At 37.9% G+C, this 16,824-nt stretch overlaps 1 protein-coding gene across 2 annotated transcripts in view; it reads left to right on the top strand.

Annotated features, from left to right (window-relative positions):
• LOC120535854 (alpha-2-macroglobulin-like) overlaps window positions 1-16,824 on the top strand; it is a 193,887-nt gene that overhangs the window by 34,571 nt on the left and 142,492 nt on the right. For both annotated transcript variants that reach the window (XM_039763969.1, XM_039763970.1), the window contains exons 10-14: window positions 1,664-1,778; window positions 3,494-3,603; window positions 6,691-6,858; window positions 7,375-7,605; window positions 11,217-11,280. In XM_039763969.1, the coding sequence (XP_039619903.1) occupies window positions 1,664-1,778; window positions 3,494-3,603; window positions 6,691-6,858; window positions 7,375-7,605; window positions 11,217-11,280 (688 nt within the window). The remainder of the gene's footprint in view (window positions 1-1,663; window positions 1,779-3,493; window positions 3,604-6,690; window positions 6,859-7,374; window positions 7,606-11,216; window positions 11,281-16,824) is intronic.

The raw sequence follows: 16,824 nt of genomic DNA, 5'->3' as shown, positions 1-16,824 counted from the left end.
TTATTATGTTTCTAATGTTACATTGTCACAATTTGCCTGTGAAATTAAATTTCCTGGTTTTGCTTAACTGTGACTACTAAATGTGTCTGTGTTCATCATACTTTTCTATTTTTTCTTACTGATGTCTGTTTGTTTCAGTTCACTGAATCATTCTTTAGCAATGTCAGATTATAATAAAGTGTATTTTTTGCCTAATGATAAGTATTTTGAATAGTAAACACTGTTATCTCAGCAACAAATTTAACATTAGCCTTACCCTACATTCCAGCTTCTGAGCAACTTGTGTACTTTAAGCTAACATTTTTCATTATCCCACCCAGAAATCTTGTAGCTGCTTCTGCATTTTTGTTGTATTTTTCCTCCTCCAGCTCATTTTATATTTCCTGCAGAGCTGTTTAAATTTCAGCCTCATTAGGCTTTGGCAGGCTCACTGATAGCTGGGGGAACTATGTGGTAAACAGGTTGCCTTTGTCCAATGTAGTGAGGAGTAATTTCACATAGCTGCTAGAAAATATTACAAGGTAATTTTTGTCAAAATATAATATTTGATTAAATTTAATTTTAATAATCATCCTATAGATGTCTCCCATACAGCTCCAGCAAGGCTCCTGAATGTGCTGTCTTGTGCTTGGATTTTGAATGCATGCTTTTTGTATTCCTATTAGGATTTGTCTAATAATGCAGTCTAGTGATATGTTATTGAGTTGTGTGTACTGTATGGGGCATTGCAGCAGCCCAAACTCCCAGACACAACTGCAGAACACAGTCCTGGGTTCAAATACAAGACATTTATTTCAAACAATAACTCCACAGGGTTCCAGGCCACACAATGAATATGTTTCTCTTTCTACTTCCACACCTCCCACGCAGTCTCATCCACCTACCAACTCTGATTACAGAGTGGTCAGTGGTGGACCCTTTCATGCTGAACCCAGGAGAACTTCCAGTGTCAAGGAGGATGCATTCTGAGGATGCATTCCTGGGTGAGGTGGAAGCCCCTGAAGGTAGGGACAGTCATACCCAGGAGCTCCCCCTGTTGGTGACTACAGAGCTCAGCAGGGTTGCCCCATGGGACTGCAACTCCCAGCATGTCCATTAACAGATATTCTGGCCCAGGAATGTTCCACCCAGTGTACTGAGAGTGCATGCACTCTTGGGAGGCAGTCAGTGCCAGGTAAGGTTACAGGGTTTATCCTGGAAGGGTTGTCAGCCCAGCTGTGCTGTCCATCACAGTTGTCTGAAGATTCTGAACTAGTTTGGTTGGAGTGAATGCGCATTGGTAAAAAGTGTAGTGTAATAAATGAGGAATTGGACTGTTAACCACAATTTGCATCTCCAAATCAATCTGTAAAGAAAATGTATGTAAACAGAATAACTTTATATGTACTTGTAAATGGCCTTGGAATGCTTATTGTTGTAGTCTGGCACTGCATACTGTTAAATGGACATAGTTTGTGTTTGTTTGCAATAAGCTTCAATTCTATTAGAAGCTAATTCTATATCTAATGGAAAAGGACCTAGACCCACATGACCTTGTAAGACAATAAGCAAGTTCAGAAACTAGCTAAATAATTAAAACAGAGTAAATAAGTTGATTTATTGCATTGCTGTACATTTTATAATTAAAAGTGCTAATGATGTATACAATTCTTTTCCTGTTTAGACCAACAAGTCTGGCTGTACAACTCAAGTTGTGGAGCTTGAAGGATTTGCATTGAATACCACAAGATATGAAAATTTTTTCAGAGCTGATGCTGAATTGATTGAAGAGGGGACAGGTGGCTATTTAATTTTCAGTTTTTTTTTTTTAATTAGCCTTAGTGTGCTACACTGAACATCCTTTTATAATTGGAGGCATATAGTACTGAGTAATATCTTGTCAACGTTTTTGCACATCATATCATTTTCTGTGTTTTCTCTTCCCTTTGCTGATGACCCTGAACCAAAATGCAAGTGACTTATGGGAAAATGTACACCTCCTGAAAAAAATATACAGTATATATTGTGGAACGAGCCCTGGACACAGACAGGCAGACATGTTTTTAGTCACCACCACACATTTATTAATCCTAATGTTTACAATGTCCAAGTGCACCACAAACCCCAAAGTCCAGGCCAAACCACACTGCCACTTCTTCGGACCGCCTCCTTCTTTCTCTTCAACGACCTCGTCCATTTTCCACCCGACTCCAGCTCTGAATGAAGGGAGGCACCCCCTTTTATCTGTACCCGTATGTGCTCCAGGTGTGTTCCGGCAATCTCCCATGAACACGCCCCAGTGTGGCAGAAGTGCCGGCTGCGTACCTGGAAGCACTCCGGGTGTCCCCACTCATCTACCCCCCCAGCACTTCCTGGTGTGGCGGAAGTGCTGGGGTCCAGGGTTCTCCAGGCATGGGGGCGCCCCCTGGTAGTGACCACGGGCACCTACAGGGTTGAGCTTCCCAGCTCTGTACCCGTGGCCCCCAAAGGAACCAGGGCGGTCAGACCCTCGTGGTCTGGAGGAGGCCTGAGCCCTCCTCCTGTCATCCTGGGCATCCCAGCTGGGTGCCACCCCTAGCCGTGTGCCACAGTATGCTTTGTTTGCGCAGATGAGCAGGTTCACTCTGGCTGTGTATGAGTGGTTTACAAAGCAAACATCTTATTTTCTTATAGTCTTTGTTCTGCTAGCATTCTAATTTTTAAGTAAGACTTTTATTGTTTAACTTTCAAGTACAGTTTCCAATACTGATTAGACTTATCCCAATAATAATGAAAGGTGTGGTATTTAACCTGCAGTGCCTTGTGCCCTATGCTTGCTGGAATTGGATTTGTGATCTTGATCAGGATCAAGTGGGTTTGGAACATGGATGGATGGATGTAGCAGAAGGGTAAAGAGAGATAAAGGATGGACTCTGAAATAATCTCTTTTTGATTGTCTTTTGTAAACAGTTACATAAGTCATAGTTCCTTTGTAATGCCAGTACATTTTTTTCACTTACATTTATACAGTACTTTAGATATCTGCTCAAAAAAGATAAACAACTCCAGCATGCTCTGCAGCTCTGCTTTTTTCATTGTTTTCTTTGTCTGTGTTTTTTTAACGGATCAAAAAAAAAACAAAAAAACTATAAAACACAACGCTTAAAACTCCAACATGTTTACAAACATATTGAGAAAATTCCTGCAATAAACTTTTACCACCACTTTATTTGATAAAAGAGATAATTGTGTCTGGGAATGCTATATTGGCTTGCACCAGACAAAAAAGTTTACAACAACAGAAAACTATACATTTTTACCTTATCTGATTTTTCCATTTTTGGTACCCAACTAATCCAGGTAATTTTTATAGTGAGAAGGACATTTTAGCATTTCCTTTTGTATTTTTTTTTTTTTTAATTTATTCCTAACCTGTCTTTTGGACACCCATGAACTTCATAGAGGTAAAATCACTTTTCATATAGGCATTTTTGTCTCCCAATAAGCTGACTCTTCTAATATCTTTTTTGAAAAGGTGTTAAGCTCCAAGCAACTTCTACTACAAAATTCACAGTTTTTGTGGTTATTGTAGATTTTAAGGATACAGGAAACTCATACAAACAAGGAATTCCTTTCAAAGGAAAGGTAAGTCATGGAGTTATCTGTTTTCACTTGAACTAAAATGAAAACTATAAATTTCTCCTACATTTATTACAACTAGTGCATCATGTTTACTAACTTTTTTGAAAACTTATTAAATTTCTTTTAAGAATTGTGCTCCGCATGAATTGTTCTTTGAAATATTACATAGGTGTTAAATTCTCATTTGTATCCTCAGTCTTCTTGTAAGTAACCAGAAAGACCACTGGTATCATTATGGAGTATAATCAGTTGGAAAATGAAACTGATGTCAATATAAAAATTAAAAGTATTCGTTTAAATAAATTAATACTTATTATCTAAATTAAACTCATTGATTGAGAGGGAGCTCAACATTTTTGAATTCCATTCCATCTGATTATGGTCAAGGTTCTTGTATATTATTATTATTATTATTATTATTATTATTATTATTATTTTGTTTTGCTTATCTGATATCTTTATCAGCATAGCATACTTCAAAATTGCTTAATTATGAAGGACATTGGTAGGTATTTGGCTTGGATATATTGTGTATTTAATTTTTTAAACAATTATTTTTATCCTGTTTATTTTCTACAAAACATTCAGATCACTGATGTAATGATCTATTAGTAAATGCTAGGTGATTGGTACTCAGATATATCCAACCTTCTAAACAGAAAACAAATCACATTACTGATGATGGTAGTGATGATGAGTACACTAAGTGAGACCAACATGATGCAGTTTTTCTTGTTGCATCCTATGTATTACTACTAGCCCTTAACTATTTCCCTCGATAATAGCTCCTTTTAAGTTTTATTGTACACTTGACATTGTGTCACTTTGGAGGTGTAATGGTCTTTAGGCACTTTTATGTTTTCAAATATTGAGAAAACACTTGATTACTGGATTTCTGGAATTTATAGAGCTCAAAATCTAGAATCCTTGACCTTTTCTGATTATCCTGTTGGAGTCATTAACCGAACATTTATTGACATCTAGGGTGCAATGTCCAATTTACTTCCAAATATTCCCATGATTATGTGCTGATGACTGATTGGCACTTATTTTATATACCTCCATCATTACATTTTCTGAAATAGGTTAGTTCTTTCAGCATTGGAATTAATCAGGTACTAATCATACAGCAATAGGCAGAATCCAGCCATAGATACAAGTACATTGCAGAGTGAATACACACTCACACTGTGCCACTTTATAGTCATCAAATCAACCAGTGTTCACATCCTTCATATTTTTAGGGAAAATTGAACACTCGGAGAAGAATGCACACAGGTATCAAAAGAAAATTTAAAATATTCACATAGATTGATTAAAGTCCCACGAACTATAAGGCAAAACCACTAACAGTTTCATCTACATTACACTTGCTTGCAATAAGTATTTGTATTAGTAATACTACACAGATTATAGTAAAACTCTTGCTTACATGTCTGATCAAAATGCAACATGTCACCATTCTCTGCCACCACAATAAACTATTTTGACATTTTATAAAGTATAATTTCACATGTTTATCACCAATAGCATGTGAGGCACATGACCACAAAATGACGAGCTGCATCTATTTTATATTGTCATCTGTAACATGCAAAATTTTGAGCTTTATTTCTGAGATAAAACAAAAATGTTATCAGTGCTTATTGGGCTGGATTTTCATTTGCAGTCATGATGTTTAATTGGAAGTCTGGCTTTAGGTGAGTTTGTAATGAATATACTGATAAGTAACAGGGGATACTGTTCATTAATATAGCTATGGCTAAGCTAAGTTAGCTAAGTTAGAAAAAAAAACTTAAGACAATGGTAAAACAAAACTTCCCACCTGCAAAATTAAAAACAAATACTGGCAAATGAGAATATCATCAAATGTTTAGAGTACTTAATTGGTTTATCAGCAGACCTATCCTGACTTCAGATATTGTAAAGAGAACAAATGACAGATATTTCTCATTAGTCACCTTCACAAGTCTTCCATCGGAACACAATGCTATTCACAGGACTTGCCAATATGTGATCAATCAGATTTCCTCATGTTTGAACAGGTTTGTTGAACAGTCCTAAAATAATAATGATGAAAAGTATCAGCTTGTCTTATAAAAGATGACAATTTTTTTTTTCTGAGCTGTTTGAACTTTCACACATTTTTATGAATGCTGAAGATAGGGTTAATTGTTTCATCCAAAGGAAAGTTTTCGATGCCTCTTCATTCAGTCCCTGATTTCTTATTTGAGATACTAACTTTAAAGCTGTTTTCCTGGTGGAAAGGTACTCTCCTGGAATAACAGCTTTGACAGATAAACAGATAAATAGGTAGACAGAGTGAATGAATGAGCAAATGTGGACGAAGCTTTCAGACAAGACAGCAGGTGTGGTTATAAAGCAGCTTTATTTTGCAGAGTCACAGTGAGAAGAGTTTCAGAAAAGCAGACAATCAATAATACATGACAGCATGAGGGCTCTTCTGAACCCCATCTGTTGGGTGGGGCAAGTTTTTATACCCCTAGAATGCGTGATTTAATATCATTATGAAATGTAACAGTCAACATGTTTATTATACACAATCCTTGAGCCCCTTCAACGCCCCTTTGTGCAACTTGATTTCTTGGCCCCGTTTGTTATGGCGTTCAGATGTAAACTCGGGGAAAACGTGATAAGGCAGACTCATGTGTGGAATGCTCAGACCTTGAGTCCTTTGGACAAATATTTTTCTATTTTGCTCAGCGAAGCATGCTTTTACATAAAAGCTTACTTCTCAGACATGAATTAGTACAAGGGAATGAAGAGAACATTCGTCTTCCACACAAACGACCAAACTAATAAACTTTATTTATTCCCTTGGAAAGATTTAGCTTTTCACAGAGGCTCTTTAAATAAATGAATACATAAATAGATAAATATGTACACACCCACACTATGGATGATCAAGGAACAACAGAAATCACATACACCAGCAATATATATATATATTATACCCATGCTTTGCCAGTACTTTTATTTATCAGTGATGGTATGCAGTATATGTGCTTTTACTGCTTAAGGATTTTGAGATTATAGTGTTTTTTTAAAGAAAAATTCTTTATTCATTAGATAAAGGTGAAAAAAGCTGGTTCTTCTCCAGTTGCTAATGATCAAGTGTTTCTTGAAATTGAACAAAATGGACTGAAAGAAACTATGCAATTAAACACAAGCAAGAATGGTATGGCCTTCTTCTCACTGAACACTTCATCATGGGGTACTGGCAGTGTTAGACTATGGGTATGTATCTTTTTTAAAGCTTGTCTCATTAAACTGAGTTACCCTATTTCTTATTGTATACAGACATTTTGTTAATAGGTCCTTCCATGAATCCACTGGCATTTCATTACAATTTAAACAAGAAGATGATATACTATAAATTGAACCTGATTAAACAGGATTTCAGTTCTGTTTGCTTGCTCTTTCTTTAGCAGTGGAAGGTGATTGAGCTCAGCAGAAATCACATGCTCCAACATTTTGGAAAGATTAATGCACAAAATTAAAGCAATGTAATACTGTATAGGGGTAATTATTTTGAAATATACAATAATGTCCAATAACTGAATTTGATAACATATCATCAAAATAATCAATTTGAAATAAGGAAAAACCTGAGTGGACATTCAAAATATGTTTTAGTAAAAGATAAAACTAACAGGAAATAATATGTTAAATAGATAAATTAAATGCTCTATATTTTTACAACCTTCTTTCTTATGTAATTCCACTCAAAATTTTTTTTTATTTCATTTACAGGCATATTACAAAAAGAGTATGGAACGCAACACTGCTGGTGGTTTGGTTCCCGGTTACAAAAGTGCATCACTTTTGATAAATCCCTTTTACTCTAAAAGCAAAAGTTTTGTAAAAATTCATCACATTAGTGGAGAACTTAAATGTGAAAGAAAAGCAAAAGTCATCGTGGACTACATCATAAGAAGAAATGAGCTTGAGGAGGGGGCAACATTTGTTGAGTTCTTCTACCAAGTGAGTAGCAGAGAGAAAATCTTATTGGTATATGTTTGCTATTATGTCTATTCACTTTGAAGTTGTATTTAAACTACACTTGAATTGTAAAAATAAATGTTTACTTGTGTCCTTACAGCTCCTAGAGACCAGATTCTAATCATGGCCAAGTTAGCTCTGTGTGGAGCCACATGCTTCCCTTGAGTCTTCACAGGCTTTTCTTTCCTTATAGTCTATTTTCTCCATAGACCCGCGTGATAAGTTAATTGGCAATTCTAAAGTAGCTGTGTGCACTAATTCCCTGTTTAGCATGGTTTGGCGCATGGTGCCCAGTGTTGCCAGAGTGTTGCTCCTGTTTTCCTTGAATAGGATAAACTGATTAGAATATGGATGGGTGGATGAATGGATATAATCATATGAAAAGCCAAGGCTTTAATTCTTAGAAGAACATAGTTACAATTTCTGTCAGAAAAATATATTTTATTAAATTTAAGGTCAGAGTGGAATGTACTTTTAATTAATGTGAGGAGAGAAAATAGAGGAAGAGAAAATTCTTTTTCAAAAAGCAGGCAAAGGTGAAAACCAGAAAAGACAATGAGGGAAGAATCTTCAAAGACCAAAATCAAGCTGAGAGTTAAAGGGGGAATAGACATCCTGATATTTGTAAGATTTTTGGATGAGTCTGCAATAACCAAGGGATGCTAACAGTACTGGCTAACGTCACTTCATAGTGCATGCCTGCTGGTGTCACACACTGCATTATACATGGCCACAATTTTATCAGTGAGGCTTGGTCTTCAAAGCAACATGGAAGCGTCCAAACCCAAATGGACCACAAAAGATGGGACAAAACATATCAATGAAATATTTAAACATCAAAAAAAGAAAAATAAATTACACAAAAATTGAAAAAACATAAAATAGTAACTTAAATTATGTCAATGAAGAATTGTAAAACCATTTTAATCTGGGACACTGTAACTTGTATTTACATCAACTATTGCCATATTATTAAGAAGTTCTCCTAATCTTAAACAGCTTGAATCAATTTTATTTGAATCACTCAATATTTTTAATTTTACAAGAACCTTGAAGTTTTCTTGTGTAATAATAAAGTTAGTAATTGTACTAATAGATATTTTTGTATGCTTTTAATGCAAAAACTGGCTTTGTGATTTTTTAACCTTTGTTAAACTTAAAATGCAGAAACAAATTTTGATTAGGTAGTGCTTACATCATGCCCATCCATTATGATTTGCTGCTCAGAAAAAGACCTGGGTGGGCTTTGGTCATTATTTCAGTGATACTTTAAAAATAATAATAATTTCATGTTTTCATGTTATTTTTGGTGAATGAAGGAAATGAAATAATTTAGAAAGTCATTTTACCTAATATTTATTTTGGCTAATCCCAAAAATGTGCTGAAACGCAGGGCTTTCAAACAAAATCCAAGAATATCAAACATCTTGGTAGTACTTTAAGCCAAAAGTGAATGTGAAAGTGAAGCAGAGATGTACAACTGGATCACTGTTTATTCCTGTATTTTAAGAATAAACACAGATTTTGTACTGACACATTATATTTGCAGCATTGAAAAAAGTCAGAAAGAGAAATGACATTGTCTTGACCGGAGAAAAATATAGCAATCTTTGATTTTCTTTTGAGAATCTTGTTATATTTTGTTGCCTACTTTATCCGTCCATTCTCTTCCGCTTATCTGAGATCGGGTCGCGGGGGCAGCAGCTTGAGCAGAGATGCCCAGACTACCCTCTCCCTGGCCACTTCTTCTAGCTCTTCCAAGGGAATCCCGAGCCGTTCCCAGGCCAGCCAGGAAACATAGCTCCTCCAGCGTGTCCTGGGTCTTCCCCAGGGCCTCCTCCCGGGTTGGACGTGCCCAGAACACCTCACAAGGGAGGCGTCCAGGAGACATCCTCATCAGATGCCCGAGCCACCTCATCTGACTCCTTGTGATGCGGAGGAGCTATATACTCTGAGCCCCTCCTGGATGACTGAACTTCTCACCCTATCTTTAAGGGAAAGCCCAGACACCCTGCGGAGGAAACTCATTTCAGTCGCTTGTATTCGCAATCTCTTTCTTTCGGTCACTACCCATAGCTCATGACCATAGGTGAGGGTAGGAACATAGACCGACTGGTAAATTGTGAGCTTTGCTTTATCGCTCAGCTCCTTTTTCTCCATGACAGACCAATGCAGAGCCCGCATCACTGTGGACGCCGCACCAATCCGCCTGTCAATCTCACACTTCATTCTTCCCTCACTCGTGAACAAGACCCCAAGATACTTGAACTCCTCCACTTGGGGCAGGATCTCGCTCCCAACCCTTTTCCGGCTGAGGACCATGGTCTCGGATTTGGAGGTGCTGATTCCCATCCCAGCTGCTTTACACTCAGCTGCGAACCGATCTAGAGAGAGCTGAAAATCATGGCCTGATGAAGCAAATAGGACAACATCATCTGCAAAAAGCAGTGATCCAATCCTGAGTCCACCAAACCAGACCCCCTCAATGCCCTGGCTGCACCTAGAAATTCTGTCCATAAAAGTCATGAACAGAATCGGTGACAAAGGGCACCCGTCAACCCAACCTCCAATGAAGAATAAAAAATTTGGACGGCGTTTTCCCTCGCCCGGATGCGGGCCACCGGGGCCCCCCTCTGAAGCCAGGCCTGGAGGTGGGGCTCGATGGCGAGCGCCTGGTGGCCGGGCCTGCATTCATCGGCCTCGGCCGGGCACAGCCCGAAGAGGCAACGTGGGTCCTCCTTCCCATGGGTTCACCACTTACGGGAGGGGCCAAGGAGGTCAGGTGCAGTGTGAGTTGGGTGGTGGCCAAAGGAGGGGTCCAATCCTCGGCTACAGAAGCTGGCTGCCTACTTTATACATTTCCAAATTGCATTAAAAATTGCAAACTGTGCTCTTTGTCCTGTTTAACTGTTTAAACTGTGTTCTAATTAGATCCACACCATTAATATTGGTAGTAGCGCTAAATAACGTAGAGAACATTAATGTTTAATTAAAGATGCTGGGACAAGACAAGTAGGCTATACTACTGTTTGGTGACTGCACGAGCACTAAGAGGTGAGAGCCAGGCATTTCTGTTTTTAAATATACATTCTGCTGGGCCTGTCCTTTATCATCTACACTTATAGCTCATGTTTTTCTGTTAATCTCTTATCAGCCAAGCACTTACTCAAAACTGATTAAAACCTCATGGACTTTTTGTATTTTTCTTTTTCAAATGTATCTTTCGTATGCATCCTTGGCTGTATTTATATGTGTGCATCCCATTGAAAGGTACAAAATATTTTGCAGAAAAAAAATGAACATGCTGCGGTGATGGAAAAAAGAAGTTATTTGAAGTTACAATTTTTTATTCTTTGATGTATCATTATTATTTAAGTTTCAGTATTAAAACAGGATTACTTGGCAAGGAAAAATATGCCGAAGTTAATGTCAAATCAGTTCTTCAGTGACATGGACAAAACATTTAAGATTCAGTAAACCAGTAGACTAATGCATTTAACATAATCTTATAGCACTGACACATTTTTTTACTGGGTTGGCACAATTTCACTGCAGTAAGATTTAACTGAGTTTTCTTTTCTTTTTTTTTTTAGGTAATAGCAAAGGGAAGCATAGCATTGAATGGAAGACTTCAGGTTCATCTGAAAGACAGAGAAGGTAAATGATGTAAAATGAGCTTTGCAAAGAAGTCCAAATGAAATGTTTGCTTTGTAATCATTTAGGTATAGGTAGTACCTAGGATTTAGCGATATGTAAAATTCTCAAGTTGATCTTTGTCTCCTTAAGCATCAGTAGTATATGGCAAGGACATTCTGTCAAACTGTCACTCAAAATGATTAATGACCTTAACTCCCACCCCCTTTCTCTGATTGGTGGATTTGCATACTGGTCCCGCCCCTCCACCTGATTGGCGGATGTGAATGTTGACTCCGCCCCCTGGCAGTGGATTGGTGAATGACAACCTGTCCCTGCCCAGACTTCACTTTAATCCCATCCCCTTTCACCTGATTAGTTCTCCTTTCTGTCAAGAGCTGATTGATGGATATCTGCCCTTTCCTTGAACCCACCACCACCCCCAACCACTTTCCAGCCCCCCTCTCCCGAGGACAAGCCCAGACACGCCCAGGGTCTGCCTTGGCCCCTCTCTTCCCAGCCTCCCTCTTCCAAGGACGTTTTCTCCCTTCTGAAAGTGGTGTATAAAACAGCAGCACATCTTCTTCGGCTCCACGAGATTAAAATATCTATATAATCTTTGCTTTATCATCTGTAAACCACTTTTTTTTTATCTATGTCAAAATAGCCTTATTCCATCTCACTGAAAATACTTTCACAGAAAGATCTAAGCGTCCAACAGCTGAATCTTCCATCTCACAGACAGATTCTGCAGTGAAGCAGCCACAGCAGTAAATCAGGTTTCCTGCTGACCGGCATGGCTCTGAAAAAAGCCTTCAACATTGCACACAGAAAGGAGCAGGCAGCCTCTGCGCAGCCCCGAGCAGGCACGTGTCAACAAACTGTATGAGCCCTGTAGCGCTGCTAGAGCTGCCAGTGCGGCCACAGGCCAGGAATCTGACCGCCCCTGCTGTGTTCAGCCCTTCACGCGCATGCTTGTAAACAGCTGTCTGCAAGTGCCCATCCTCCGACACCTGCCTGTTCGTGAGTGCCCAGAACGTCTGTCCATGGATTGTACTTCACTTTTCAAGTTAAGGGATTTTAAAAATCACACAGAGTTAAATAATATGTAATATTATACTATAATATATAATTCCCTTTTAAATCACGTTTGAGACGTATAAAAAATCTATCCTCTGCTGTATAATTTGTAATTATAATTTATATTAAAATCGATCTAAAACAAGCCCCATTTCTATCAAATACCTCCCCAGAATAAACCGGAGCATGCTTGAATAACCCTGCCCCCATGCTGCTGAGGAATTTTTTGTGGGCCGTCTGGTGATAGTAAAAGGTGCTTTAAAACACCATATCGCTTTTTCAAGCACACCGAGGTCATTTTTCAGCTTCTTCCAAAACATGTGTCGCTCGCATGAAGCTATGGGGGAGGGGGTGTTGGTTCACCCTTCAGCTGGGGGGTCGAAGCAACCGGTGGTTGATACAAGAAATGTAATCTCCCACCCCAACCTGCCCCCATGTTGCTGAGGAATTCTTTGCGGGCTGTCTGGGGATAGAGAAAGGCCTTTAAAACACTCTTTGGCAAGCCACGAATACGTCGGTCATTTTTAACCTCTTTCCAAAGCACATAGCTCCCGGTGTCTTTATGATATTCTTAGAAAAATGATTTATTTATGGATAGGACAAAATGAAATATAACTATTCTTCATACATTCTATTCTCTCGGAAGTCACGGCAGTTAAGATCACGGTGTGGCATATTTTTGATTATTATATATGCCAAACGAGCATGTTTTAAAAAAATGGATAGCTGAATCCTTATATTTTATCCTTAATATTAATATTTCCAATTTGATTCTCCGGTAACTCCCTTTTTAAAAATTTATAGCTGTTTAAAACGAGAGGGGCTGGGGCTTTAAATTAAAAAATACTCATAGGTTACCATTAATTATTTTGTTCAACAATAGTATTTTTTTCTGTTACCGAAACGGGTAATCCAAGCAATTAAGTTTTGTCTTGGCATCTGGAAATTCAAACAGAGCCTCTTCTCTGAGAATATTCAGGAGTGGCGTAAAAGCGCAGACAGGAATTGTATTAGCTCTGGCATAATAAGAGGTCAGTATTTTGAACTACGTACAGAAGGGCCCATTTGTGAAATGCGTACTTGTTCGAATCGGACTCTCACTGTAGATGTGTGTTCTCTGCACGGGGCCGCATGTTTTTAAAAGTCTGAGATAACCAAACATTTTTACTTTGTAAACTCTCATTTGTTACAACCGGTTGGAGACAGATTGACTGAACCCTGAACAGGGACCAGGAGCTTACTGCAACTGTGTTTTCATTCATTCCTCTAAATGAAATGTAATTATTTTAATACAGCCTAGTAGCCCCAAAGTCTGGATGATTTTTAGACATATCAAATGTATTTGTTAAATCATGGAGTAATTGATTATTATAATATGTACCTGTACGTATGAGATTATATCTTAATACACAGGGAACCTGAGACCAGGCTGTCTGTTTTTATTTACATCTTTAGATTTTAAAAAGTTCATATGTATACATTTTTCTGTGGTACCTGTTTTTTTATCTGCTTTTTTCACAAAGGCAAGGTATCTTTGCAAGACGAACGTATAAAGAATTCATTTTGCATTGGCGCTCGTCACCGCGTTCAAGTATGAATTTCATTTGTTTATCCAGTTCACTTTCCATAGCATTTAAAAGGTTGCAGGAAGCCGGAGCTTTTTGCCACATTGGAGTCTTTTTTTTTTTCAAGGTACTAGGTACATTTTGCGTGTGTACTCATATTTATACCCTCGAACCTATTAAAAAAGTAATGAAAGGAATGGCCACGCTTAATAGAGCTCTGAGAAACCCTCCTTTCTGATTTAAAAGAGCTTTTTTTTTTCCCCTGTGTTTTTTAAAGGCACAACGAGGCTTCTTCAGTGACATGAGGGGCCAAACAGGCCAAAACTCATATATTTTTGTACGAAAACTATTGGTTTACGTGTGAACATTATTGGTTAATGGATAATTACTATCGGTTTATGTGCATACTTAATTGATTTGCGTGTGAACAATATTGGTTTCATTCATATGAACTATATTGGTTTGTGTCCATATATTATCGGTTTGATTCGCATGTGTATATCAGTGCTTCCATTATGTTTGTTATTGGTTTGTGAGTGAACTGCATTGGTTTACGCTCGAATGTTATCGGTTTGCGTATGAACTATATTGGTTTGTGTTTTGTGCCGGTCTAAAGATGGATTTGTGTATGCACTATATTGGTTTCATACATGTCTTATACTGGTTTCATGTGGGTAACATATCGGTTTTGCGCTTGAACTCTATTGGTTGTATGTGTGTACCATGTCGGTTTCTTGTATGAAACATCCTGGTTATGCATGCGCACCCTATCGCAACTTTTTGTATGAACTATATCAGTTCTGCTTGCGGATTGTAGTAAGGGCTTTTTCCTCTAAACCCTGCATTTGTTGGTTCAAGTCCTGATAGTGACACTGTGTGACCATGAGCATGTCACTTCACCTGTCTAGGCGGCACAGTGCGGGATCACTGGGCATAAGAAATGTAACCAATAGTAACTAAATGTTATACTGGAGAAAGGCGTCAGCCGTAAATGTTTAACTTCAGTTTTGTGTTCATTGCAGACTCAATGGCAGAATTTATTAAAAAGTAATAATTACCACCAAGTCCTTTCTCAAACCTATTGTGCGGAAAAAAATACTGTGCTGTTTAAACCCAGATCCGTCTCCAATCCACTTCCCTACACGCTCCATGACTCTACCGGCCCCTGAGTTCCTGTTTCTTGCCCCTCCCATTTCCACTGAAGATCACATGAACAACCAATATAGTTCGCACACAGAACCGATATAGTTCATACAAAAAGTTGCGATAGGGTGCGCATGCATAACCAGTATGTTTCATACGAGAAACCGACATGGTACACACATACAATCAATAGAGTTCAAGCACAAAACCGATATGTTACCCAAATGAAACCAGTATAAGACGTGCATGAAACCAATATAGTGCATACACAAATCCATCTTTAGACAAGCACAGAACGCAAACCAATATAGTTCATACGCAAACCGATAACATGCGAGCGTAAATCAATGCAGTTCACTCACAAACCAATAACAAGCGTACTGGAACCACTGATATACACATGTAAATCAATATAGTTCATATGCAAACCAGTGCTATGCATATATAAACGGATATAGTTCACGCACAAACCAATAATATACGGACACGAACCAATATAGTTCATATGAATGAAACCAGTATTGTTCACATGCAAACCAATTAAGTATGCACGCAAACCGATAGTAATTATCCATTAACCAATAATGTTCACACGTAAACCAATAGGTTTCGTACAAAAAAATATGATTTTTGGCCTGTTTGGCCCCTCATACAGCGGAGGGTTCAGTGCGTGTGTTACTGGGGCGTGTTTTAAGCTAATTCACCAGGCACAGAGTATCCAATATATTAACACGGTCAGGGTCTATTGAGGATCAGGATTTTACTTTCTTTTTATAAATCTGGTACCACCATTTTCCATCTTGTGCATTGTTCAGTAAATCTTATTTTTTGGCGGATCAGAACATTTTGCTTACACTCCACTCATTATTCTCTTTAGGTTTTTAACTGTTATACCTACATTTTTGTAAGTTTCTGTGACAGTAGTAACTTTAAACAGTTATCTTGTTCAGGCTTTATTTTAAAACAGCATTTTCATCAACATGCTATAACCAGTTTGGTACTCAGGGTGCTTTTTATAATACAAAGTTTTAGAAATTCTGTTATCGCTTGGTAATAGCCTTCCATTTTACACTAGTTATGAGCCCCTGATAAATAAGAACGGTTAAAGTATGTTATATGAACCTATACTCTACAGGGCTGATGATGATTAGGCTTATTTTGGACACGTTAGGCAAATCAGGATGGAAAATGTTTTAGTGAATAGTTACATAATATCTATTATATGTGTTAGCACAAGGATTAAAATTTTACTAAAACTGTGAGGTTTATTCTTTCTTTTAAAACCCCTTATCAAGCGGGGTCATTTTTGCTAAATCGCTTGTAATTCGACTTCTCCAAATTAGAATCATTGCTGTTATTGAACTATCTGCAGTATAAACACGTTTGGTCTCTTTGTAAAGGTAACATTCTCTAGTTTCACCCTTAGTAGTCAGAATCACTGTAGGTGTGACTGATCAAAAGTTATGCACATTAGAACTCACAAAAAAAACAAATTTTTTTGTTCTTGCCCAAGTTTTTTTATGAAAATAAAGGAAAATAAAGCTGCAGTAGGTAGGTGGGGACAGAAACACACTATGTACCAACAGAATAACTTATTGACTACTCACATTTCAAATTTGAAAAGAATACCTGTAAAATGACATTTTTACACCAGTTTTATGTGGGCATGCCCAGGTGCTTTTTAGAGGGACCATTATCCACATTTTGGAACATATGGAAAAAGTGTAATAACTTTTGAATGCTTCAACCCACAGATATCAATGAGGGCTCTACTGAAAGC

Source organism: Polypterus senegalus, chromosome 9, assembly GCF_016835505.1.
Source record: "Polypterus senegalus isolate Bchr_013 chromosome 9, ASM1683550v1, whole genome shotgun sequence".
In the NCBI taxonomy this organism is placed as follows: domain Eukaryota; kingdom Metazoa; phylum Chordata; class Cladistia; order Polypteriformes; family Polypteridae; genus Polypterus; species Polypterus senegalus.
Note: the sequence above shows the minus strand (reverse complement) of the source record. Positions and strands in the feature narration are given on the sequence as shown.